This window comes from Leopardus geoffroyi, chromosome D4 (assembly GCF_018350155.1).
Source record: "Leopardus geoffroyi isolate Oge1 chromosome D4, O.geoffroyi_Oge1_pat1.0, whole genome shotgun sequence".
NCBI classification, from domain to species: domain Eukaryota; kingdom Metazoa; phylum Chordata; class Mammalia; order Carnivora; family Felidae; genus Leopardus; species Leopardus geoffroyi.
Window position 1 is genome coordinate 61,480,137 of NC_059342.1, and position 25,944 is coordinate 61,506,080.

Genomic DNA, 25,944 nt, shown 5'->3' on the forward strand with positions numbered 1-25,944 from the left:
GGCGGGGGAGGGAGACCTTCAGGGGCTACTGGGGAGTAGGCCCCAGACTGGCCTAAGCTGGAGTCAGGCGTCCTGATGGCCTCACTTCTCTTGTTCTCACTTCCTGCAGGCTGTCTTCCCAATACCAGTCCGGCCACACTGCAAAACGCCGGTAAGTAGTATACAGTCAGTGCCCTGAGGAGCAGATGTTGGCATAGAAAGCGACTCAGAGAAGATGATCCGTCTTTGTGTTGAAGCCCTTCAGTCCATCAGTGTTCTCTTTGATGTCTCCTATCACTTACATATAGACCCTTCAGTAGGTCGCTAGAAGCTCCCAGATAACAGACCATGGCAGTGACACATACTGGATCTTCTAAAAGGTGCACACACTGGCAGAGTGTTTCTTTTAATGCAGTCAAAAAGCAGTGTCTTTTGTTATTATAACCACATTAGCTTCACGTTTGGAGCAAATAGTAAGAAGTAAAATTACCCCCTTAAAAATATAGATGGGAAAATAAAGCACTTCCAATCAGTGTTCTTTGCGTTAGGAACTTTTGGCTAAAACCTGTAAGTGAATGTGTGCTGTCCCTTCCCATCTGGTATGTTGAACAGCATACAACGCTGAGAGGAGAGGAAGGACTCTCCCTCCCACTTTATAGTGAGGAAGCAAACTGGGACTGGGACAAGCTCACAGAGTTGTCCAAGGTTTCAGTACTGACAGAGCTGGGGTCATCCGTCGGGTCCCCTGACCACTAGGCACTGTGACTCCAAGGGGTCAGGCACGTGCCCGGTCACCCCAGCTAGGCAAGTGGCACTGTCCCTGAGGTTTTGCCCATTTCTTTGGGGAAGCCCAGGGAGAGTGGGCCTGTCCCTGTGCACGGGCATTGGTCACAGAGCTGTGCGTGACCATTTCCTCATTTGTTCAACAAGTATTTATTGAGGACTTACTGAGAGCCAAGTACTCTGCTAGGCCCTGGAGATGCAGGGGTGAACTAGACGGGCGTGGCCTCTGTTCTCAGAAGTTTGCAAATTACAATTTAGAAAGGTTCCTTGAAGTGGGTTCATAATTGATGCCTGTTGGGTGTGGTGTTGAGGCTCGGGTCAGAGGCTTTAAAATGACGCAGTTTGGCTGAGTTCTGTCCATGTCGAAACTTTGAGGCACCCAAGTCTGCAGCCCAGGGCCCGGGAACTCTGGCATAGAATGCAGATGATATGACCCACTAAGACGTCCAGGGGGCCTGCTGGTCTATGTGAGGATGACATCAAGCCAGGTCATGTTTACACCGATCGCCTGAAGGGAAACATAAAATGTCAGTGCTGGAGGGACGCTCCTGAGAGATGACTGCATTCCTCCTCCTTATCATACAGAAGGAGAAACCGGCAGCCCAGAGAGGCAAAGGGTCTGCTCGAGATTCCTGGAGAGTTTGTGCCCAAAGCCCCTCTCCGCTAACATGATTGCAGGTGTCATGGGACAGCACTTAGCAAATGTGAGAGTGTTCTAAAAATGTACTGCAATTACCACGACCTGTGCTAGGACCCTTTCCAGTGGCCACAACCTTTGGGGTCATGAGATTACAGAAAAGAAACCAAAGATGAGCTCAGAGCATTTTTTGGTGAGCTTTTGATTTCACATTGCCTGGCTGGACACCATGGGGCTTGGGCATGGACATTTCCTGATCAGCTCTTGAAACGGACACTTGAAAAACAAATGCTTTCTGTCATGTCCATCATTCTATAAGCCCCCTTCTAATTTCGGCCCCTTCCTGACACCACCATGATTTCTAGCCACATGGGGACCGGAGGAACCCTATCAGCATAGCCACAGGATACCAGCTGGCCACTCCAGCCTACATCCTTAACTTTGAAATGTCTTTTCTGGGGGATTCTCATCTGTTCCCCCCATCTTCTCTGGGTGACCCCTGAGCAACTTGTGACCCTCCACCCAAAAGTAGGAGGATCCTGGTGCCAGAGGGATCATTTTGATTCCACATATCAACTGGGAAAAGGGGAAGTTGGGTATTAAAAGCAGGGTCTCCAGTGGCTCTGTTCTATAGAAAAGACAACGCAGGAATCTGGAAATGAACTGGGAAGGAATATTATCTAGGACAACTTAGATGCCAGACCCCTGGCACTTAATGGGGAGTCTAGAATAGCCCTTCCAACCAAATGATAACCCCCCCTTATTCATTACCACTACCCTTATCAGCTCCTGTTCATTATGCACATCCTTGGTTATACACCGTAGCAAAGCTAATGGCTGTGTAGCCTCACACCTGGGTCGTCACTCACTGGGATGCTTGACCTCTCACATGAATCAATCCTAAATTATAAGAAAGCAGGCCAAGAACGCTCTCAGTTGGCTAAATCAACACTGTCGGGATTTGTTGTCTTGCAGCTTTGGGCTTTCCCTTCGCACAGTTGTTCAACCAGTAGGTCTCACCTCCCCCCGCTGGCTGCATAATGGGCCCCCCCAGTTGAAGGCCTGGGATGCCTGTGCAATGAGGGCTCCTGGGATTTTGGGGGTTCCAGAGCCAAAGAAAGGCCTGACTCCGTGACATCGTGCCTCCTACCACACACCCCCGGGACAGGGGACAGTGGCAGCTGCCTGTGGATGCAAACACCAGGACATGGTTGGCACCTTATGACCTTGCCTTTCTCTCTCTCCAGGTTGATACCACTCATCCTGGGAATTCAGAACTCATCACCTTTCATGGTACAGCTTCTCTTCTTCACCTTCTGTTTCTGTGGGACTTTTCCAGACCCTTGTAGCTCTGCAGAAGGTGGTCTCCACTCCCAGTGCTGGACCTAAGACTCATGGTGGGGAAGATCTGGCTGCATGTGGTGGGATCAGGGGTAGCTGAGCCAGCGCTGTGGGACTGGGCACCTCTCTTCGGTTTTGTCACACATCTGTATATTCTATACATCGTGGCTGGGACTTCCATCCAGCAGGAAGTACTCAGGTTGGCTCTTTATTTGTTAATTTGTTCATAAAGCATCCACCAAGACCATAGTGCGTGAATCTATCCCGTGCACTGGGCAGATGAATCCTACGCCATTCTTGCCACCCGGGCCCTTAGACTCCCTTAGACAGAACTATTTTAAAAATCATTCTAATGTAATATACCAAGAACTAATACAGGGAAGGGCTATGGGAGCTCAGAAGACCTTTGCTTCAAAGTGTTTTTGGACCAGCAGCATTAGCATCTCCTGGAGGCATGTTAGAAATGCAGCATCTCAATCGCTTCTCGGGCCTTTGGGCTAAGATCAAGTGTAAGATCCACTGCAGACCTGCTGAATCAGAGGCTGCACTTTAAGCCCCCTACTGTGTCTGCACAGGAAAGTGTGAGAGGCGCTGGCTCTAGGTATCCGATTAGTAAATGTCAGCAAGGGGCATAGGCCAGGAGACAGGAGTCTGCAGGGGAGCAGTCGCTCTGGTCCCCTGTCCCCACACCCTCTCTCCCTCTGTGTGTCCCTCAGACTGAGAGGTCTGAGCACTTGCAGTTTAAACAGGGAAAAGTCATTTTTTCCCCAATACTGACCTCTGGCTCTGCTCTGTTGTCCATGGCCCGCCAGGCTATGGTCTTCCTGATGATACCTGGCCCCGTGGGTTTTCTGTTGGTTTTGGTTACAAGGTCCAGACTGTTTCCACCCTCCATGCTCAGATCCAGTTCAAGGCTCCCCCTGCCCCTGGTGCAAGGGGGACCTTGGGGAGGCGGGGTAGAGCTGGATTTGCTGTCTCAGATCCCTGGTGGTTCCCCCATCCCCACGGGGCCACTCTGGGAGACAGGGGAGGGAAGAGACCTTTCTGGACAGGACAGCCCCTGGTGAGCCTGTATCCTGCTACTTACTGGTGGTTGTTACTCCCGCTCCGTGAGATAAGCAGCCACGTCGGTGGTGGTGATCGAGCTCACCATCCCCTTCTCTGGGCTTCACCACTCCTGTGATCTCACCAGGGAGGGTGGAGGCGCTGCCGCCCTGGCCCTGTGATTGCATCTCCCAGGGGACCCCCGGCTGCAGGCATTGGGCCTCTGGTACTCACACTCCTCCCGTGCCGGGAAGCCTGAGCACCCAAACCCCATCTCTCGGCCCGAGAGCACTGCTGGGTCGATCTGTCACATCTCTTGGGAACTGGGAATTCGGAGATCTAGTGTCTACCCCACCCATCAAAGTGGGGAAAGGGGATTGCTTCCCTTTCCCAATGCTGAACTTCTGGAAGGCTCCCTCCGTGCCTCTCCCCCGCTATAAAAGAGTTGGAGAGAGAGAGAGTGCTTCTCACAAATCCTGAGGGGTGGCGGTGGGGTACACAGTTGGCATCCTTCCAACTTTGTGCATGAAATACTTCGCACCCTTATGGTCCTCTGAGGGAACCTGGAAGGTTCCCCTCCTCCCCTATCCCACCATGCCACACACACACACACACAGAGATGAGATGGGACTGGAGGCCTGACTGGGTGTTGAGCCCTCAGGCTGTGTGCACGAAGCTGTCTGAGACAGAGTTAACTGTAGCTTCTGCTGGGCCCCCACTGTGCATCGCTGGCACCTTAGAGACAGCACTTACTGCCTCCTGCTTCACATTACCCTTCACCGTGTCCATCTTCCCACAGAGACCGAGCTTTTGAAGGTCAGGAATTGCATCTGATGTATCTACCTCTGCCCTCCCCATAATTTAGCAAACGATTTCATACCCTCAATAGGCCTTTGTTTATTGAGTGGACTTTGCTAAAAAGGCTCAATTTGAAAACTTGTCACAGAAACGTTTTATATAGAATGAAGGTGATTTTCCGCAGTATTTTTTTTTTTATATATAAAATATATGTGTATTTAATGGCAGGTGTTAAAGGAGAAAAAGGATCCTGGGGTCTTCCTGGCTCAAAAGGAGAAAAAGGCGACCAGGGGGCCCAGGGACCACCAGGTATTTTATCTCTTGTTCTGGATCTTGCCTTTGATTTCTGTTCCTGAGAAATCCAGCTGAGCTAGAAAGTAAGACGGATTATATTACCACCCTGACCACAAGCTCCATGGAGTTCTAGAGAGACCCAGTCGTGGGTCCAAGATGGAACACTGTCAAAAGAGACCAGAAGTTCCTGTGCAAAGCAAGGCCCAAAGAGGGCCAGTGACACGCTCAGGATCCCACAGTGTCTGGGTTGTGGGGCCCAGCCAAGGACTCGTTTCTGCCTCCAAGGCCAGTGCCCACTCTGTTAGCTAAACCAATGTGGGGGCACTTCCACTGGGGAATAATGATGGGTGCCAACTTGGAGAGTTTATTTTTGAATTTCTGAGATTACGGTGGTGATTTTTACGCAGCATTTCTTTTTCAGGCCCTCCAGTGGACCCGACTTACCTGAGATTCCTTCTAAACAGTTTGAAGGTGAGTATCTCTCTACCAGACATTTGGCCTGTGTTTCCAAGTTCTCGAGCTCATGGTATGCACTGGTTCGCCTTACTCTTATTGAATGTTCTCTGCTTGCAGGGGGAGAATGGAGACAGGGGGATCAAAGGAGAAAAAGGAGACTCTCATGGTGACTTCTTTGTGTCAGGGCCTCCAGGACTACCAGGAAGTCCCGGCCTGGTTGTAAGTAGTGATTTTTCCTCGCCATTTTCCTCAGTGAATCACAGCCTTCCCTGACGCACCCCAGTGGGACTAGGCAGTTGGAGAGTCAAGGGTCTGTCACAGCACCACAAGCTGGAGGTAGGAGTTGGGCATTGGCCTCTCTCCCTTGTATTTACTTACCAATAGGGATGTTGGCTGAGGACCATGGAGGAAAGGGAGCTGGCCATGGCCGTATGCGTTCAGGTAACTTCCAGGTCATTAACCACACAGCCTTATTCATGTCAACGGTGGAAAATTTGCTCAACCCAAGGAGTTACTAACTAATGGTGAACATATCAGATAATAAAGGCAGAATGGAAGGTGAGGGAGATATTTTTAGAGGGGCTATTTGATTCTTCTGAAATCTCACGGAAGAAGGAGCCCTTAGATAGGCTTGGTCTTCTTAGGATGCCAGGTTTCTCCAGCTCACAAGAGAAATTCAAGTTATGTCTCCAGTGAGATTATGACCAGATCATGACCCTCAGGAACCAGAAGCAAACCCTGGTCCTGGGCAGAGCTTACCATGAGGGCAGACTCCAGCAAAGCCAGGAGACCAGGATTCTACTTCTACCTCTGCTGCTAATTTGCTTTGACACTTTGGACAAGCCCTATCCCCTCTCTGTGCCTGGGTTTCTTAATCTGTGAAATGCAGAGTCTGGGCCCTCCCGACTCCAGGGCTCTCTGGGGTTGTATGCAGTGACATTGAACATAATGACTGGGTTGCTGTTCTTTAGGTCTTACACCTGAGTTGTGCCCAGATTGGAGGATAATGATAGCAATAGCTCGTATTTATTGACTTTTTACAAACATCCTCACACAAAGAAGAGCTGGGACTTACAGTGATTACTGGGACTTACAGTTGCTTTCTCTCTTCTGTTACTGTGCTCTTGCCTTGACAGGGGCAGAAAGGGGAGACTGTCGTCGGGCCCCAGGGACCCCCTGGTGCTCCTGGCCTGCCTGGGCCTCCTGGCTTTGGAAGACCTGGTTCACCTGGGCCACCGGGCCCCCCAGGGCCACCAGGACCACCAGCTATCCTCGGAGCAGGTTAGTACTGTGAATGCCGTCCCTGCTGTTGAGCTCAGGGTCACCACATCGGGCAGGCATGTCAGAGCCACACTGTATGACAGAGAGCTATTTCCAGGTTGGAGCTTTCTTTCTTTCCTTTTTTAAAAAAATTGATGTGTAATTCACATGCCATAAAATTCACCCATTTAAAGTGTACACTTCAGTGGTTTTTAATGTATTCACAAGGTTATGCAGCCATCACCTCTCTCTAATTCCAGAACATTTTCATCACCCCAGAAAGACACCCTGCACCAACTAGCATTCAGTCCTCTTTCTCTCCTCCCCCCCAGACGTGGGCACCTGAAGATTTACTTTTTATCTCTCAGGATTTGCCTACTCTAGACATGTCCTATCAATGGGATAATAACAACGTGTGGCCTTTTGTGTCTGGCTTCTTCCACTCAGCATCCTCCATGATGTATTATGTGTCAGTACTTCATTCCTTGTTATGGCTTAATAATCTTCCACTGTGTGGACATAGTACGTTTTGTTTATCCATTCATCAGTTGGTGGACATTTGGGTCGTTTCCACTTGTTGGCTATTAATAATAACACTGTAGGGATGCCTGGGTGGCTCGGTTGGTTAAGTGTCTGACTATTGGTTTCGGCTCAGGTCATAATCTCATGGTTTGTGAGTCCGAGCCCCGCATCAGGCTCCTCTCTCCTTCTCTCTCTACCCCTCCCCCATTCTCTCTCTCTCAAAAATAAATAAATAAACTTAAAAATTAAAAAAAAAAGAATAACGCTGCTGTAAACATTCATGCACAAGTCTTTGTGTGGACATATGTTTGCAGCTCTCCTGGGTGTTTACCCAGGAGTGGAATTGCTGGGTGGCAGAATGTATGTTCACTCTGTTTCACTGTTTGAGGAACTGCTAACCTGCTTTCCAAAGTGGCTGTGCCATTTTTGCGTTCCCACTGGCAGTGCACAAAGCTTCGAGGCTTTCCTCATTTTCACCAACGCTTATTATTGTCCTATATTGTTTATTCCAGCCATCACTCATTCACGTGCAGTGATATCCTGCGGTGCCTTTCCCTGAGGTCTAATGGTGTGGAACATCTTTTCATGTGTGGGTGGAAACTCCTTGACTGCTTTGTCAATGCCTAGCCCTTAAGGGACTTGAGGACCAGCACTGATTCTAACTCTATAAAAACTCTCCTTACCCATAGCTACCTCACTTCCTCAAATAAAAAATGGGTAGGGGCCATTTGAGTGGCTCAGTCAGTTAAGCATCCAACTTCGGCTCAGGTCATGATCTCAGGGTTCATGAGTTCGAGCCCTGCATCAGGCCCTGTGCTGACAGCTGGGAGCCTGGAGCCTGCTTTGGATTCTGTGTCTCCCTCTCTCTCTCTCTGCCCCTCCCCTGCTTGCTCTCTGTCTCTGTCTCTCTCTCAAAAACAAATAAAACATTAAAATTAAAAAAAAAAAAAAAAAAAGGAAATGTAACTCCAACTAGCTTAAGCAAAAGGGAGATTTATTGGACGTGAAGGAGGTGAATCATTAACTTATCAGAGGGGCCAGCATGCAGCGGGACCTCAGGCACAGCCGGAACCGGGGACTCAACCCCTGTGAGGATTCTCTGGCCATCTCTTGTCATGGCTTCTCTCTGTATGCTAGCTTCATGCTTCTTCACCACAGACCACATCCTCTGCATGAAGGGAAATATGGTTACTGACAACTCAGAGCTTCCACAATCAGCTAGAAATCTTGGCCTTCCTTCTTGGTGTTAGTTTGTGAGGTCCTGGGGTGGAGGACGTAGGATCGAAATCTGTCTAACCCATCCTGGCCCAGATACCCAACCTTGGGCCAGTCACCTGTGGCCAGAAGGTGCGGTCACATAACAAGGAGGCAGTGCCTCCTGAATCCAAATGGTGGTAGAGGGGATGGGGAAGATCTCAAGAGAGGGTGAGGATACTAGTCCCACAAAAAAGGAAGGTGCTAGGCAGATAAAACCACAGGTGCCAACATAACCTTGAAGGATGAGCAGGAGTTGCAGGAGGGGGAAGGAGATTACAGGACGTGGAGAATCGGTTGTTCATAGCAGCTCTGTATGGGATGCTGCCTCGCTCCGCTGAAGGATTGCCCCTCACGTAATGCCCACAACCCACAGTTTACAAAACGCTCTCATGCCAATTATCCCATTTAATCTTCACAGCAACCCCGGGAGGGAGACGAAATGGATATTACTATAAAACTCATTTCATGGATGAAGACACTGAGGCTCAGAGAGGTTAGAGACTTGCTCGAGGTCACAAATCCTAGTGGGAGACGAGGCTGGGGTCCAAATCCAAGTCCTCTGACCCTCCCCTCACTAGACGTTCACCACCTATGTCGTGATTTTCAGGTCCTGTGCCAGAACTGCAGACCTGTTTACGTGACTTGGAAAATCTCGTACAGTAATTTTACTGGGACTTGTGAAAACATCCTTCACTCCCAAGAGCTTTGCAGATTTTGGGAGGTTACAGAAGTAGAAGGAGAGCACAGCCATGTGCATTGTTCTAGGGGAAGAGGGCACTGACTCTTCAAACGCTGAGGGCCCCTGGTTGGGTGCTATGTAGTGTGTATCTTTTCTCGGTTCTCACCTCAGCCCAGTGAAGGAGAAACACTTGTTTACATTTCACAGGTGACGAAACTGTCGCTGCACTACCCCGTCCTCCTGCAGCCCCAGCACCTTTCTTCCTCTTTCTGAGCCTGCTGGCCTCTGTGTAGCAGTTACTGGCTTGTCTCTAGGGTGAAGTAACTTGCGTGAGTCAGGACATATTTGGAAACTCAGCGCAGACTGACCTATATAAACAACAGAAGCACCAATAATTTATTCACTTACAAAACCCAGAAGTCCTAGCGTGGCTTCCTGCAAGGCTACAGTCAAGAACCCCAGATCTTTCCCAAACCTGCCAATGTGGCAGAGTCCCAGGCTGGGCCCACAGCCCCCTACAAGATGCAGTTGCAAAGTGCAGAGCTCCGAATGGGGTGGTGAACACTCCCCTCAGTGACCAGCGGACATCTGAGGCACTTTTCAGAGAGCGTGCTTTTTTTGTAACTTGTCTTTTCTGCTTTGTCTTAGCTGTGGCCCTTCCAGGCCCACCTGGCCCTCCAGGACAGCCAGGGCTTCCCGGATCCAGAAACCTGGTCAGTGTTATTATCAGTGTGTATTCTCTCTTCTGCTCTGGGCGGATTTACTTAGAACTTCAGCTGTAGCGTTTAGGGGCCGGCACGCTTCTTATGTAAGAATTAGGCCTCCATGGCAATAGAATCGGTACAACTCCACATTCGGAGGGCATGTATTACCTCTGTAGGTGACTTATTAAGTAAAAAGATACAGACTACAAAACCATTGATGATTTTGGTTCCACGCTCCTGATCCTTAATTCACTAGACTGTAACAGTAACCGATTGTGTTACATCAAAAAACCTAAGCACGAGAGTAGAAACAATATGGCAGCAGGTCCTGTGCTGGTCAGATTGGCCCTGGGCAATTCAGCCTTCTCTCTCCTGCCAGAGGATGGCTCTTGCACATTCATCACCCTACACACCACTGGCGCAGGGGGGAGGTAGCACTCAGACCCTATTATGATGCACAGGAAGAGGGACAAATACCTCACAAGGATGTCAGGAGTCCTGGGAATGCTCTTGGATCTTGGCTGGATTTAACTGGAAAATTTGGCTGCCAGATGAAAAAACCGTCCAGCAGACGACGGAATTTTGATATCTGGCGCCTTTGGGGGATTTCCGAGCCATCTTGCTGCACAAAGTCATTATTTTCAAGGCTAGGTGAAAATTAATTTTTTATAATCTTTCTCAGTTGAAACGAAAAGTAAAAGCTCTCTTGGACTGATAATTTCTTTAAGACTTGATGTTTTTCGATAGATTTCTGCAGCTTCTATGTCTGCTCCTGGATTTGCCAAGATGGATGTCTAATCTTCGGCCATTTCCTAGACAAATTGCGGACTGTGATTTTCTATCATGTATTTAATGTTACAACTACCCAGCTGGGCAAAACGGATTCAAAACTTAACTGGCATCGCTCACTGGCTTGCCTTTCTTATTCCAAATGAAAACAAACTTGAAACTCTTTATGGAGTAGCATGAGGTAAACGCAATTAACGTCAGTGCTGCTAAGCGGCTCACACAAAGGAAGTGTGCTTTTCGCAGAGCTCACCCGCGACTTCGCTAATGCCAAGACTCCACAAAGATAACTCTGTTTACCGCTTTTTAATGTCTTTGCGCTCATGGAATATTATCTTTCTGTTCTCATTTATTTATTACAGTTTCGATTTATGTTCTAAGCCAACTCATGTTTTCGTTTCCTCGAAAAGAATATCATTTGGTTATTAACCAAGGTACATGTCTCTCTAAGGCACAGTGAGCCTTTTCATTGGCTCTCGGGGGATGGCACCTGTTTGCATTTGCAAAGGCCGATTTTTCAGATGGTACCACCGCTCTAATGGTGACTGCACTGTCTGGAATTTAAAATTTCCTGACAGGTTACGGCATTTAGCAGCATGGATGATATGCTGCAGAAAGCACATTTGGTTATCGAAGGGACGTTCATCTACCTGAGGGACAGCACGGACTTCTTTATTCGTGTCCGAGATGGGTGGAAGAAATTGCAGGTAATTTTTAAGCTTCTCTTAACAAAATGCCTCCAAATCCCCTCTTAAAAATAACAATCGACCCCTGGAAGCGCAATTTTTCTGTTTTGAAAATAGCCCAACAGTTTCTAGCTGATGTCTCATTTTCAATGTCCTGTTTTCCTTAAGCTGGGAGAACTGATCCCCATTCCCGAGGACAGCCCGCCGCCTCCTGCGCTCTCCAGCAATGTGAGTGGTTGCCCTGCCTGACTTCTCGCTCCCTCCCTCAGCAGCAGCAGCTTCTGAGTCCCCCTTGCTGTCCAGAACCAAGCTCTCCAAGCTCTGTCCAGCCAGCTCTGCATGGTTTAGTATCTGGTGGAAGCCCAGAGATTGCCAAGTGCCAACAGAATGTTCTCGTTAGTAGAGCAGAGGAAGAACTGGACCCAGAGGCAGGAGAGCTGCTGTTTCCACATCATAGCTGAATCCTCTTGGGCAAGAGGCTTGCCCACTCTCAGCCTCAGTTTATTTACCTGTGAAATGATGGCCGGCATAAGCAATCTAGAAGAGCCCTTTAGTTTTTGCACTCTGAGATTTCTTTGCCTGAGAACGTTGGCAGCTTCCATTGTCCCTTTTTCAGCCCCACAGCAACCCTTTGAGGCAGGCCTTGTCATCCCCATTCTGCAGCTGAGGAAACCGAGGCTCTGAAGAGTTGACTGTTCTATTAAGTGAATTTGTTGACTATGAAACATGGGTCTTCCTCTTCCTTGGTTCAGTGTTGTCTGTAAAAGATTTGAGAATATCCCCTCCTTTTCTGAGGATCATTTCTGCATGGGGACATGAAACTCTTGGCCATTAAGAGCGGCCCCCAAAACAATGGCAAGCTATTTAAAGTATCTATTCAAGAGACGTCACTCTTGAACCTCCGTGTACTCTGAAGAACAGTTTGAATGCATATTCAGGACTGTTTGTTTTCGTCTTTCCCATAACAGCCCCATCAGCCACAGCCTCCACTGATGTCTCTGTCAAGTGTCAATTACCAGAGGCCTGCAGTAAGTATAATTCATGCATTTATCCTGCAGATGTTGAGCTATGTGTCTACTGTGTGCTAGGCCCCGTGCGTGGTACACAGTTCCCACCCTCAAGGTGCATCTAGACTAGAGAGAGGGGCAAACAAAAAAACAGGTAGTTACAGTAGTGTGGTAAGTCATTGGGGCGAGGCCAACACAGGGGGCTGGGGGTGTGAGGAACATCAAAGAATTCTGGCATCTTTAGAGGGGGTGACCTCTACACTAAGGCCTAAAGGAGAGCTGAGAGAAGGAGGGACCCAGGTGGGGGGTAGAGAGCGGGCACTTGAGGCAGAGGGGATTTGGAACAGAGGGAGGCAAGAGAGAGAAGTGTGCTTTTGTGTAGTTTTAAGTATGTCAGTCTGGCCGAAGAGGCAGAGCTCAAGGTATAGAAGGGAGAAGGTGAGTCTGCAGAAGGCAGAGACTTGTCATCGAGAGCTGGTAAGCCAAGCTAAGGACTTTGACTTTTTCCAGTGGGCACTGGGCAGCCACTGAAGGGTCTTAAACAAGAAAAGCGTCTATAAGATTGGCATTTGAGAAATTATCTTGGTTACAGTGTACAAATGAGTTGGAGGGAACAGGACCAGGGGCCCAAAGACAGTTAGGTGGCTGTTGTTTTATCTGAACCAGGATCACAGCATTGAACATGTAGAAAAGTAGGAAGATTGGAGAGAAATTAAGGAGATAGGAGAGTGACAGATTAGGTCACTGGTATGGAAACGGGGCAGCAAGGATGAGGGAAATCAGGAATGATGCCCAGGTTTCTGCTTGGGTAATTGAGTGGTGCTGGTTTCCTTCCCAAGGATCATTTTGTTACCGGAATTAAAATTCTGACCCTTTTCCTTCACTAGCTTACGTGAAGATTTTGTTCAGATAATTGCAGGAACCTCCTGGCACTCAATCGCAGGAAGTACAACTGGGTCTGTGGACTCTTGTCCCTGCTATTAGTCTGCTCCTCTCCCTCTACAGACCAGCTCCTGCAAGGGTCTTTCTTCCCGCCTCCCTTCCGCCCCCACCCCAACGCGCAGATGTAGGTTACATCCACAAAGCTTGCACACACCACTTTGGGTTGCCATGGCGCTGATCCTGGCCTCCGCTCCATGTGATCTTGCAGCTGCAGAGCCCAGTGCTACCTCACCCCATTCAGAGTCTGGGGAGAGGTAGTCTACATGGGTCCCCTTGGGCTAATTGCCCACTCCCAGCCAGATCAACAGCAGCCAAGAGAAGGAGATTGAATGACCTAAGGTCACTCTTTTTAGTGAGCGTTGTGGGGACATTTTCGAAAAACAAGCCACGGGCTCGGCAGCCACCAGAAATGGGCTTCCTGTAGTGCTGCTACTTGTCAGGCAGGACCTCATCCGGGGCCCACTGAGTGCGGGCACCTGTAGGAGACCTGAGTGGAGGCCACCCGGAGGGAGGCAGATAAGGGGCCTTATCCGGAGATACAGATCTGGGAGTCTTCAACCGAGCCCCAGCAATGGTGACGGAGGGCGCTAGGATTCCCAAAAGAGAATCTGCACCCTGAGAAGAGTTTGGACTGTGAGGAGCAGAAGCAAAAGGAACTGATGGAAGAAACGTGAGAACAAATAGAAGCCATAGCCAGAGAGGAAGAAAGAATGCCAAACAAGGTAGAAGCCAGCCGTGTCACATGCTTCCAGGAGGTCCATCAAAAGAACTAAATGGTGTTCTCCAAATTTAGAAGCCAGAGAAAAGCATTTCTGGAGCGTGAGGGGGTGCCAACGAGATTCCCTCTGCTTGAGGAATAAATGGGAGGTGAGGTGAGGAAAGAGAGGCGTGTGTAGGTAACCCTACCAAAAGCTCAGCCGTGAAGGGGAGAAGTTAGGGCAGCGGCTGAAGGATTTTTAAAATAACATTTTATAAATTCTAAAGTAATCTGTATTTTTAGAACATTTGGATGATAAATAAAAAGAATGGAGAAGGAAATGGGACATGGCTGTAACTTTACCAAAACTACAACCATCCACAGAATCACCCTTTAAACATTTGATTGTTGAAAGATTCTTGTCTTCATAAAAATGATAGCGTGTTCGTCATAAAAAATGTTCTGGCACTTAGAGAAATATAGACGTAAGGGCACCAAAGCCCCCAGTCCCACCATTCAGAAACAGCCATCATTCCAGACAGTTCTCTATGTATTTTTTTAAGGAAAGAGAAGTGGAGACAGGTGGGATTGGAGGCATGGCAGGGAAGCCCTGTGTTCACCTCTGCACCTTTCCTAGGTGTCCCCTGGTATGGGGACACCATCCTCCTGTGACTGCCCTTGGGTGTGGCCACCAGAAACCCACTGGTTGGAAGATGATGAGACCAGAGGGCCTCTTGCCTCAGGTGCTACAGTCTGCAGATACATGGGAGGGAGGAAGACAGAGTTTGTATGTGAGACTACAAGTCTGGTGGCCTGGAGGTGGTCGTGGTGAGTGAGCAGCATGCTGTAGCCCCCTCCCCATGCTAAGGGCTGCTGCTAGGAGGGCTGCAGGGGAAGTCTTGTCTCAGTTGGAAGGGATGGTGTGCTTGACCTGGACCTCTATCCATCCTGGTGATACAGGCAAAACAAGGATGAATAAAAAGGAGGAAATTGGGGGATGTTGCGAGCTTGGAGTCTGTTCTCTTCAAAATGGGGCAGGAAGGGGATGGTGACATGGAGAAGAAGGTCCAGAGACGGGCAGGGACTGCGTGGGGCAGTCTGGATATTGTACTTCACGGCAAGCTGTGCCCAACCGGGTGGACGCTGGAGGAGCAGAAGAGTGCCAATATGGTGGCGCTTGGGGCTGGGCCACAGAGACTCTTGGTGCCGGGTCTCATTCAGACCTGAGAGACAGTGCAGATGTGCGGAGAGAAACACCGACCACCTCCCACCTCGCCACACAGGGCTCATTCGCATGCCCTTTGGTTTGAGATCGTTTGAAATATTTTTCTTTTCTGGAGACTTGGGCACAGGGTCTGCACCAGCCCCCCCAGCTCTATGCTGATGAGAGGACAGCCACTCCTGAGGTGACATCGAGGAGGGAAAGGACCACTCCTGGACACATGCCACAGAATGTATTATTCCAGAGGGCACAGCACAAAGGCCGGGAACGAGGGATGGGTTTTGAGGGAGGAAGTGTGGGAGAAAACAAGACTATGGAAGGACTTTTATTTTGGCTGCTGACCAAAGTGGCAGGAATGCAAGGCTAGAATTACTGTGCGACCCCTCGTTTCTAAAAGGGTCTGCCCAGCAGTCTTAGCAATAAACGTCATGACCTTCTCCTTTCAGTGCCTTTCCCTCTGGGCCTCTCACAACCAGCCCCAGGCCTACTGGGGAAGTAGAAGAAAGGGCAAGGTCAGAAAGCTTGGTGTAGCTCTGGGATCCAGGACCAGAGCCACTCAAAACCCTCCTGGAAGCTGAACTAGGACATACCCAGAAGCTTCCAGCAAATGGCCTGCACACTAGATTCAGATCTCTGAAGTGCTCTGTTTTGTTTTGTTTTTTGTTTCATATATGGAAGAAATTTCCACCATTTAGAGCTGTTCAGAGAGCTGAAGCAGCCTGCCTGGGATCTGAGCTCTCCTGCCTTGGAGATGGTCAGGCTGGGGCTGGAATGCCACTGTCGGGTGGAGGCTGAATATGATGACCTCTAGCGCCTTCCATCCCAGCAAGTCTGGGATCTTACTAGGAACATGAGATGGGTGTGGGGGTTGGGGTTTGCTTTTTAACTAACTGCACTGTCTTTTCTCTCACTTCCCTTTTTCAGCTGCACTTGGTCGCTCTGAACACGCCATTTTCTGGAGACATTCGAGCTGACTTTCAGTGCTTCCAGCAGGCCAGGGCTGCGGGACTGTTGTCCACCTATCGAGCATTCTTATCGTCCCATTTGCAAGACCTCTCCACGGTTGTGAGGAAAGCAGAGAGATATAGCCTTCCAATAGTGAACCTCAAGGTAAAAATAAATATTCTTCCCATTGTCTCCCGGGCACACTGGTCTCCACAGAGTCTGTAGGCAACTGCCACTTCCTGACATCATCAGAAGTGTGCTGGTCCGAGACCTCACCTGCTTCTGGTTGGCTATGTGACTTTGGGTGGGTCAGTTTAACCTCTCTGTGCCTCAGTTTCCTTGTATTTACAGTGGCCCTTGGACAGTACGACTCTTGGGGCAGACAAAAGGAAGGAATAATAATCCTCTCTTTCGCTTACATAGCTCTTAAAATATTTACTGTATATCCATTATCGTAACAGATACTTCCAATAAAAGAGGGAGTTGTTCTTTCCTCAGGTTGTCAGATGAGGAAACTGAGGCTCAGAGGGAGAAAAGAGTTTGCCCGGAAGTCACTACCAACCAGAATTCCTTTCCTTGACTCGCAGTCCAGGGCCGTCAGTTCCGCCCGAGGCTGCTTTCTGTAGGGCATTGACTGGATGGCACCAGAGAAGAGCTACTTAGCACTGGTCCCAGAGCGGAGCCACGTCATCCTGCACCCTACTTTGGTCCTCTCCGCATATCTAAGCTGCCCAAACCTGCCAGACATTTCTCTGCCCCCTTTCGCTGGCCAGGCAGGGCCTTGTAGGCCTCCATGGAAATAGCCGGCTCCTTTAAGGCTACAGAGGGACAGCTCAGTTACTGCTCGGACCCATCCTGGATCCTGACCTCTCCCCATATCTCAAAAGTGCTTTGAGACCCTTAAGTCCCTGTGACCCCAGTGCTCCAGTTTGGTACCTTGAGGCTAGCAAGTTCCATCCTGACCCCATAGCTCCCATAACCCCTTCTCCTGAGGTTCTCTTCTGCCACGTTCACCCAAATTGTTGGTATTCTTGGAATACAAATAACTGAAGGCAACTGGGCTCCTTCAGGAAAAGAAGTAAGAGAGTCATCTCTGTATCACCCACAGTGTAGATTGACACAGGCCTGGCACAGATTTGGAGTTTGGTGTATATGTATAAAATTTTTAAGATAAAAATTAGTGAAGGCGTGGAACACACTTTGGTTGGGGAGCAGCCTTCATACACATATGATAAGAGAAATTACCACAAGAAATAGGACCATAAAACCACAAGGGTTCAGGGATGGATGATGAACTCAAACCACAAACAGCTCCTGAACTCCCACTCTGTCCAGGCTCTGGGATTGGGGCTGGTGGCTTTGGTGTGAGGTGGTGTGCGGGCCTTGAAGAATGAATAAATGAATGAATAAATAGCCAGTCCATTTGCAGGCTGATGGCAGAAGAATTCCAATGTAGCATTTCTATCTCCATAGGGCCAAGTACTTTTCAATAATTGGGACTCAATTTTTTCTGGCCACGGAGGTCAGTTCAATACACATGTTCCAATATACTCGTTTGATGGCCGAGACGTGATGACAGATCCTTCCTGGTAAGTAAGGGTAGAAGCCCTCAACGTATATGGGGCTATAGACTGCTTTAAGAGACATTCTAACAATGCGATGCTTTTACCAGCTGCCCCTCTGGGCTGTTGCTAGACTGAGCCTCAGTGAGCCAGCTGAGGGCCATGGAGAGAGTCCTGGCCTCGCAGCCAGGGGACCTGAGTCCAGTACCTTAATAAAGGACCTTTCCAGGTTCTCCCACTCTCTGAGCCTCAGCTGCCTCGTCTGTAAAATGGTCAAAATAATCACATCTATCCCCTAGGATTTCTGTGAGCATCAAATGGTAAGTATGAGACTGTCCAACATGCAGTAGGCACTCGATACCTGGTAAGGAACGCTGTTCTTAGTGACCCTTTAACCCTGTGTTGTGGGACCTGTGCTCTAATTCTTTCAATACGTGTGCTCATTAAGATCAGAACGAACTGGCAAAGCTTTCCTCAGTGTCTACCCTATGCCAGGCCTGATGCCCGCCCCCTGAAAGGCACAGTAATAAATTACATGACCCCATGCCCTTACAATGCTCATGGTCTACAGGGGAAGACAGACACGAACCAGCTACAATTCTGGACAGAACACTGTGATTGTAAAATGGAGAAACAGATAAAGATGACACAAGCACAGAGGAAAGATTCGTCCTTGTTTGGGGCTGACAGTTAAGAGGGCTTCCTGTAAAAGGAAGCATTTAATGGACTTTGGAAGATGAGAAGGGGTCACTGATCTGAAAATGAAAGAGAAGCTACTCCAGGCTAAGAGACCTTATGAGCAAAGGTTCAGATTCACAAAAGTGGAGAGTCTGATCTGAGAAAGTCCAAGCTGGGTCTGGTCGGAATACAGGATGTTCAGCTAGCCGAAAAGAGCAACTTTCCAAGTGGTGGGGTCTGACCATGATGTGGGGCCAGACCATGAAGGACTCAGGAGTCTGACTTGGTTCATTACTTAGGCCAGCTTGTTCACCGATGGGATAGGCCACAAAGAAGTGACATGTCAAAAGTAACATGGCACAATTCTTTTGCAGGCCCCAGAAGGTCATCTGGCACGGCTCCAGCACCCATGGAGTGCGTCTTGTGGATAAGTACTGTGAAGCGTGGCGAACCGCCGACATGGCTGTCATGGGACTGGCCTCCCCACTGAGCACAGGGAAGATTCTGGACCAGAAAGCATATAGCTGTGCTAATAGGCTAATTGTTCTGTGTATCGAAAACAGTTTCATGACAGATGCTAGGAAGTAATGACCCTCCAATGATTCTTAAGAGTTTTCCAATTTTTCGTATGTGAAGAGCCAACACTGAAATCGAAAATGTTTAAATGTTGTAAATATTAATTGTTTATTACACATCCGTCACAACAGCAGCCAAAGAAAACATACCTCAATACACTCAAAACTGAAGACATAAAGGACTCAGATCAAAAGTAAAATCTGATCCATCTATCGGTGCTATAGATTCTGCAGGAGACCCCATGCAGTGTGAACACATCCCAGCACGGTTAAGAGCGAGTTGAAAACAAAGGCCTTGGCTTTCTGCCCACTGCATCCTTCAGAAAGTAATTTCTTCCTTTAACCATTGTTGTTGAGTGTAAGATGTCCTTCATGTTTTCTCACAAAGTCAGTGTTTAGAAATGTTACCCTAAGTTATGTGCAGACCGAATGCTTTATTCTTCATACATCCATAATATACATCCATCCTTTGCTGTTCATACAGAGACACAGAACTGCTCAAATGATCCTATTTGTATTTTCTGATATTACCAGACCCTAATGTTTATTTCCTAAAATATTTTTGCCATCATGCTTTAGGAGTTTTAGATTTTTATACAGTATTTTAGTATGGCATCTGTTTATATAACTCCGACTTGCTGGAAAAGGTTAAACTCCAAATTATCTGAAACTAGAAAAGAAATAATGTGTAAGACTACCTTTCCCTTGGCAGGCCCTCCCCACCCTCTGCCCCAGATTTTACGACTTTCACGGGGCAACTCTCGAATTATAACGGCGTTGAACAAACAGGTTCATGAGGATGAATTTTCTGAGACACATATATCTTTGTGCTATATGCTTTGATTTTTTTCCATGTAAGTGAACATAAAAACGTCTTTTCCAGGTGCTTTCTTCTATTTGACTCTTTTCCCCTAGTTCCTTTATTCTCCACCACTGATGTGGAAGTGGCCCTGGGGTGGGTTTGCTAACCCTGCCACTGCTCCACAGCCCTCGGGAGATGATCAGAGAACAGGAGCATTTCCCGTCACGCTCCTCCACCCCTGCCTGTTGTCTCCCACTTGGAGGGCACAGCATGGGGTAGGGCAGAAGGACCCCAGCGAGGAAAACAGGGTGAACTATGACTGTTGCAGTGCGTGACCTTGGGCAAGCCCACCTTGTTTTTTCAAGGAGGTTGGGATAAAAATGACCATATCAGCTCCCAGTTATTAAACATCAGACTTATTATAAGGCCCGTTTACCTTTCTTAATAACCCTGCAAGGTAGGTATTTTTAGCTCCACTTTATAAATGGAAAAAAAAAGTTAGGGCTCAGGAAGTCCCTTGTTTCGGGTCACCCAGCTGGTGAGTGGTAGGTCTGTGTCAGATCTTTGCAAGGAGCCACTGCACGAGGCCACCTGTCTGCTCCCTCCAGCTCTGAGTCTGTGGCACTCTGGCTCCTGGCTTGACCCTGCAGAGAAGCAGAATCACCAGGCACGGGGCATGCTGGGATACTTCCTCCCATTCAGCTGGGCTGGCCCAGAAGCTCTGCAACGTGAATCCACCCGAATAGTCCTTGAGGTAGGAAGGAAATTGAGGACAAAACAATAAAAGGAGACAGCCCATAACCTCACTTAGGGGCTTCCTAAGTGGAAGAGTGATGAGAATCTCTAATGAGTCATGGAATAAAAGACAGCTATAGGTTGGAAAGCCCCAGAATTGGATTGTTGAAGACCAGCCCATCCACCAAGTGAGTGGGAGCTGGGAGGTGCCTGGTACAGACAGGAACAGAGACAGGAGAGGGACAGGAGGCTCCTGAGGTCATGAAGTGAAGATGTCATCCATTTTAGTCAGAGCCCACCATGGCCCTGGGTCACAGAGCAGGCAGGACAATATTTACAGGTCACAGAGCAGCCAGGGAGAGTGAAAAGGAGCAGACACTCGTGCTAACTCCCGGAAGGGAGGTTGATTTGTATGCCCTGGCTTCCCAGTCCTCTTTCTCCATCCATGGGAGTGGGTATAACCAACTGGCCCTCCTGGAAGAGGCCTTGAATCAACCCCAGCCCTTTCAGTCTCAGAGAATGATAGTTAAAATCCTGGGCATTCAAGACCCTTCAGTGAACATCAGCTTTCCTGTCACTTGCCAAAGGCTACCAGCCCGGTCTCCTCATGGTTACTTAAGTGAGTCACATAGGCTTCTGCAAGACCGTTGCTGACGGCCCACCCCATCCTGGGATAGCCATCACCAGTCTACGTCTAGCCTCGCCCGCTCGCTAATAGCCAGTGCAGGCTCTGCTTCGTCCTCGACATCCCCCAGTCCCCTGAACCTGTCTGCCGTTTGTATTCTTCCTCCTCTGAACACCTCAGGTGCTTGGCACATACTTGAAACAGAGGCTGAAAGGTCCCTAAGCCTTTGCTTACTCCTGAATGTACCTCAAGACCAGGAAACGGGCTAATTCTCTCAGGAATAATAGGGAAGGAACTATGCCCCCAGTAGTTTATCTTTACAGCGCTGGAGGCCTTTGGGTACTTGCCCTGACTCCACAGAACATCAAGGTCTGAAGCCCACAGTGTCTAAGTTCCCCTGTCCAGAAGCAAAACCAGAAGGACGGAAGCAGATGTCAACATATATGAGGGGCCAGGCCCCGTGAGGAGACAGACTTTGAAGGGCAAAGAGGAGCCAAGAGACTGAGAGGGTATGGGAGGTGGTAAAGACAAAGCATGGAGAAGGTCCAGGGTGATACTCTCTGCCAAGCTGAACGTGGCCATGTGGTGGTGTCTGAAGGGGAACTGAGGAAAGGAGGAGGATGGATCCCAAGAGCCACTGCCCAATTTCCTGCACCCACTGGGCTTCGTATGGCTTGCACTACGTTGTCTGAACCCGTAGAGAGTGCAAGAAGGAGACAGCACGGAATTCAGGGAACTGTCAGCAATACAGTAGAGCTGAATACTCATCGGTAAGGGAGACACAAGTTGAATTCATAAGCCAAAAAACATAAAACAACAAACAAAAAGGAATGGCTCTGGAAACCAGGAGGAAGGGCGGGGGATGCAACAGACTCGTGATGTGGTCACTTAGTCTGTTCTCTGTGTGTGTGTGTGTGTGTGTGTGTGTGTGTGTGTGTGTGCCTGCGTGTCTGCTCTCTTGCTTCTGCTTCTCTCTGTACTTGGCTTCCTTCCCTCCAGAGAGGAACAAGAGTTCTCCGTGTGGCACAGGTTGTTCCCAGACAGCTCCAGGCGTATATTACTCCACCACCCCAGAGACTGGCCTCAGAGAAGAGACTTCCTCTCCCCTCTGGGATTATAGTACTTCCTGGAAAGGACGCGATCAGTCCCACCTGTGTTGTGTGCCTGTAAGTGGGATTGGCAGCTCCCCCCAAGATGAGTTGTGCAGAAAGAACATATCCTCCACCCAAAACGTGAGGCTTACAATGACTGGAAAATGGAGACTCAGAAAGTTGAGAAAACAACAAACAAGCAAACCAATAAAAATTCCAACACACAGCACCAGGGAAGGGCTGAGTGTGGGGTGTGTGGTGGTGGATGATAGAGGTGAGATCACACTGGCCTTGAATTCTGGAAGAAGACATTTGAACTTGATTCTGCAATTGGCACACCTCGGGAAGATTTTAAGAAGATTAGATACGAGATCAGGTCTTGGAGAAAAATCAAGTAGGTCTTTTGTTTATTCATTCATCTGTTCAGAAATACTTTTAAAAAGTTTTTTTTTTAATGCTTATTTATTTTTGAGAGAGAGAGAGAGAGACCAGGGGAGGAGCAGAGAGAAAGGGAGACACAGAATCCGAAGGAGGCTCCAGGCTCTGTCAGCACAGAGCCCGATGTGCAGCTCGAACTCACAAACTGTGAGATCATGACCTGAGCCAGAGTCAGACGCTTAGCTGACTGAGTCACCCAGGAGCCCCCAGAAGTACTTTTTGAATAATGATTTTGAACCCAGCACTATGTTTGGATTTGGAAGTAGGAAGACTGATGATGCTCCCACTTTTCAAACCCACTGAACTCATTCTCATGCCACAGACTATTTCAGATCTCATGTATATCTCCTTTCCCCCAGCCAACTCCACAGAGACCTCACCAGTTGAGGCAAGTGTATATGTGCAATCTCTGCCTAAGCTAGCAGCTGGAGAAGCACTTCTCTGGTTACTCCTTGAGCTCCTGGGTCACTGAGGCACCACTGAGTCCCTCACAGCTCTCAGATCCCCACTGGCCGACTTTTTCCTTTGCTTTCCAGTTGATACTCCAACTTGCAGGGCAGTGGAGTGTAGACAGGCCCTGGTCTGGGTTTGAATTTGGGCTCTGCCCTCTAAGAGCCTTATAATCATAGGCAGGTTACTGAAGATTGTCCCCTACATTCAACCTTTCCCTGCAGCTCAGTTGCTTTAGCTACAAAATAAAGATAGTAATAGGACCTGCCCTCTATTGAGTTAAGCTGTTGGAAACTCTAGAAAGGGGGTTCTCACACTAAGCATCCATAAGTGCTCACTATCCTTGGCCTGCCTTCAGGTTTCTCAGGAGGAGCTGAGGTCTTGCCTTGCTGGATGATGTCTTCTAATCTGGTTTCTCTGCCTGACGTCAAGCCCAGGGCTTGGGCTCAACCTGTACACACTGGTGCAACTATACGTGTTGGTGTATATCCACTGTCCCACGCCCCTAAGTGGGGAGGAGTCCCAAGCCTCTGGCTACCCTCGCCCTCTGCTCCTCCTCCCCATAATCCAACAACTCAGATGTTATCATCTGGCTCCGTAGGGGCTCCAGGATTCAGCTCTGGCACTGGGGCTGGATCCCTCCTGATTGGCAGGAGCACGTGCTACGATGACCATAAAATAGTTGATTATTCCCCTGCCTAGGCCTGCCCAGCACCCTGAGTTCCAGAAAGTACCCAGAGCGCCCTGTTATCTGCGATGTTTGTATGGGAGATTGCCTGCCCCACCTCTCCCCCCACACATGCTCTTTTTCCTCTGGTCCTTCACTCAGTGAATGGCACCGCCACCCAGCCAGTAGCCTGGGAGTCATTTATTTCTTCATTCACTCATTCATTCAACAAATATTGACTGAATGCTTCAGTAGTAGTGACAACAACAACAACAACATCAGTAATTTGAAAAAGCCATAAAAGTTAGTGCTAGGAAGTTCAGCAAAGTCTGGGTATTTCCATGATGGCTATTTCTATTCTTCTCGATGTCACAATATTTAACCAATATCTTGGGGCACTGTGCTGTGCTGCGTGTGTTGGTCTTTGAGACACAATGGGATGTTGGCTCCTCTCTTACCTTCCTTGGGACTGCTGCTCACACCTCCAGGCTGATCTGGCCTCCAGCTCCCCCGCTCCACACCAGGGGAGAGAACTTTCTTTTTTTTTTTTTTTTAATGTTTATTTATTTTCAAGAGAGAAAGAGAGCAGGGGAGGGGCAGAGAGCGAGGAAGATAGAGGACCTAAAGAAGGCTCTGCATTGAGAGCAGAGAGCCTGATGCGGGGCTCAAACTCATGAGCAGGACCTGAGCCGAAGTCAGACGCTTAACCAACTGAGCCACCTAGGCGCCCCAAGAGAGAACTTTCTGAAGAGCCTGCCACACACTGTCCGTGTTTTGATTTGGGTTCCCCCTTAGATAAGCATTCATTTGCAAGTTGTTTATGTGGGAAGTGGCCCCAGGACACATCAACAGGGGTGTGGGGAAGTGAGACAGAGAAGGGATGGCAGGCTGCAAAGGGGCATCTAGTCACCACTGTGGATGACCAGGTCATGCTCTCCAATTAGGAACTCTAGGAGCCAGGACGGAGTGAATAGTCACCTCCGAATTTCCCACCTAAGTGAGCTGTGGTAGTTCTACACCATCAGTCATTGAAAAGCAGGGCTGCGTGAAATGCCAGGACTTCTGACTGGCCAGGCCCAGGCAGAGGGGTGCAGGCTGCCAGAGAAAGCTCTTACGTAGACTCTTGTGGTCGGAGGTTGGAGGTCTACGGGCCCGGCACTGCTAAACCTACTGACCCAGGCTCAGTCTAATGGGAAGCCACACGGGTTTGGTTTCAAGAACACCTACCAGGCAGAAATCTTGAGAATTTGTGGAGGATGCGAACCCTGTGTGAGCGCCTATCTGACAAACTCAGGCAAGGCAGCATCTGCCCGTGAGCCCGTCCAGGGGCTGATTTCCACAGGACCATGCCAGCAGGGGCTGGGGACAAACCTGTGCCCGGAGCAGTGAGGAAAGCTCATGATGGCCTGTGCACTTCTCACGGCACTCAGAAGAGCTCCCGGTCCTCTTCAGGATAGACTTTCGTACTTTCTCAACATCAACGAATAACAAGCATTTGTTAGTCATCTGAGGAGATGGTGCGGCCTCAAAATGGCACCAGACCGCCAATCAGAGCCAGTTAAGAAGAATTATGACAGAAAGCAGGAGTTAACTTTTAAACCAGTTGAAATTTGCATTTCAGGGAAAAGTCAGAGGGTAGAGAAGGCATGAAGTGGGATGCTGGGAGAACAAGAAACAATCCTTGAAAGCAAAATGACTGTGCGCGCCCCCAAATAAAATAGAACTGCAGCATGTATACTATTGAAAACTGACTTAGTGAATTATCAGATAAACTCATAAGAATTCATACAATCCCCTCGGAACACAGACGAAAAGATAAATTTATAAGATAAAAAATAGGACGAGGGAAAATAGATATAATATTCCAACATTTATGTAACAGGAGTCATAGAATCAAAAAGACGAATGGATGGAAGTATTTTTTTAAGTAATCTACACCCAATGTGGGTGTTGAACTCATGACCCCGAGATCAAGAGTTGCATGCTCTTCTGACTGAGTCAACCAGGTGCCCCAGAAGTGAAGTATTAGTTAACAGAGAGAGGGAGAGAGAGAGAGAATTTCCTGAGCTGAAAAGAGTTTATCTATGGATTGAAGTGGTTCACTGAATCACGGATTATAATGAAAAAGTCTATAAACCGCTGACACAGAAGCCGTTATAAAAAAATTTTTTTAATGTTTATTTTTGAGAGAGAAAGAGACAGAGCGTGAGCGGGGGTGGGACAGAGAGAGAGGGAGACACAATATCTGAAGTAGGCTCCAGGATCTAGGCTCCGAGCTGTTA

General features: G+C 48.6%; 1 protein-coding gene across 2 annotated transcripts in view; it reads left to right on the top strand.

Annotated features, from left to right (window-relative positions):
- Window positions 1–19,740, top strand: part of COL15A1 (collagen type XV alpha 1 chain) — a 109,011-nt gene extending 89,271 nt beyond the window's left edge. For both annotated transcript variants that reach the window (XM_045469664.1, XM_045469662.1), the window contains 13 exons: window positions 110–151; window positions 2,647–2,692; window positions 4,811–4,891; window positions 5,298–5,347; window positions 5,450–5,551; window positions 6,469–6,613; window positions 9,699–9,763; window positions 11,119–11,247; window positions 11,395–11,454; window positions 12,195–12,254; window positions 16,019–16,204; window positions 17,513–17,628; window positions 18,654–19,740. In XM_045469664.1, the coding sequence (XP_045325620.1) occupies window positions 110–151; window positions 2,647–2,692; window positions 4,811–4,891; window positions 5,298–5,347; window positions 5,450–5,551; window positions 6,469–6,613; window positions 9,699–9,763; window positions 11,119–11,247; window positions 11,395–11,454; window positions 12,195–12,254; window positions 16,019–16,204; window positions 17,513–17,628; window positions 18,654–18,867 (1,296 nt within the window). In that variant the 3' untranslated portion in view covers window positions 18,868–19,740. The remainder of the gene's footprint in view (window positions 1–109; window positions 152–2,646; window positions 2,693–4,810; window positions 4,892–5,297; window positions 5,348–5,449; window positions 5,552–6,468; window positions 6,614–9,698; window positions 9,764–11,118; window positions 11,248–11,394; window positions 11,455–12,194; window positions 12,255–16,018; window positions 16,205–17,512; window positions 17,629–18,653) is intronic.
- Window positions 19,741–25,944: the final 6,204 nt, after the last annotated feature.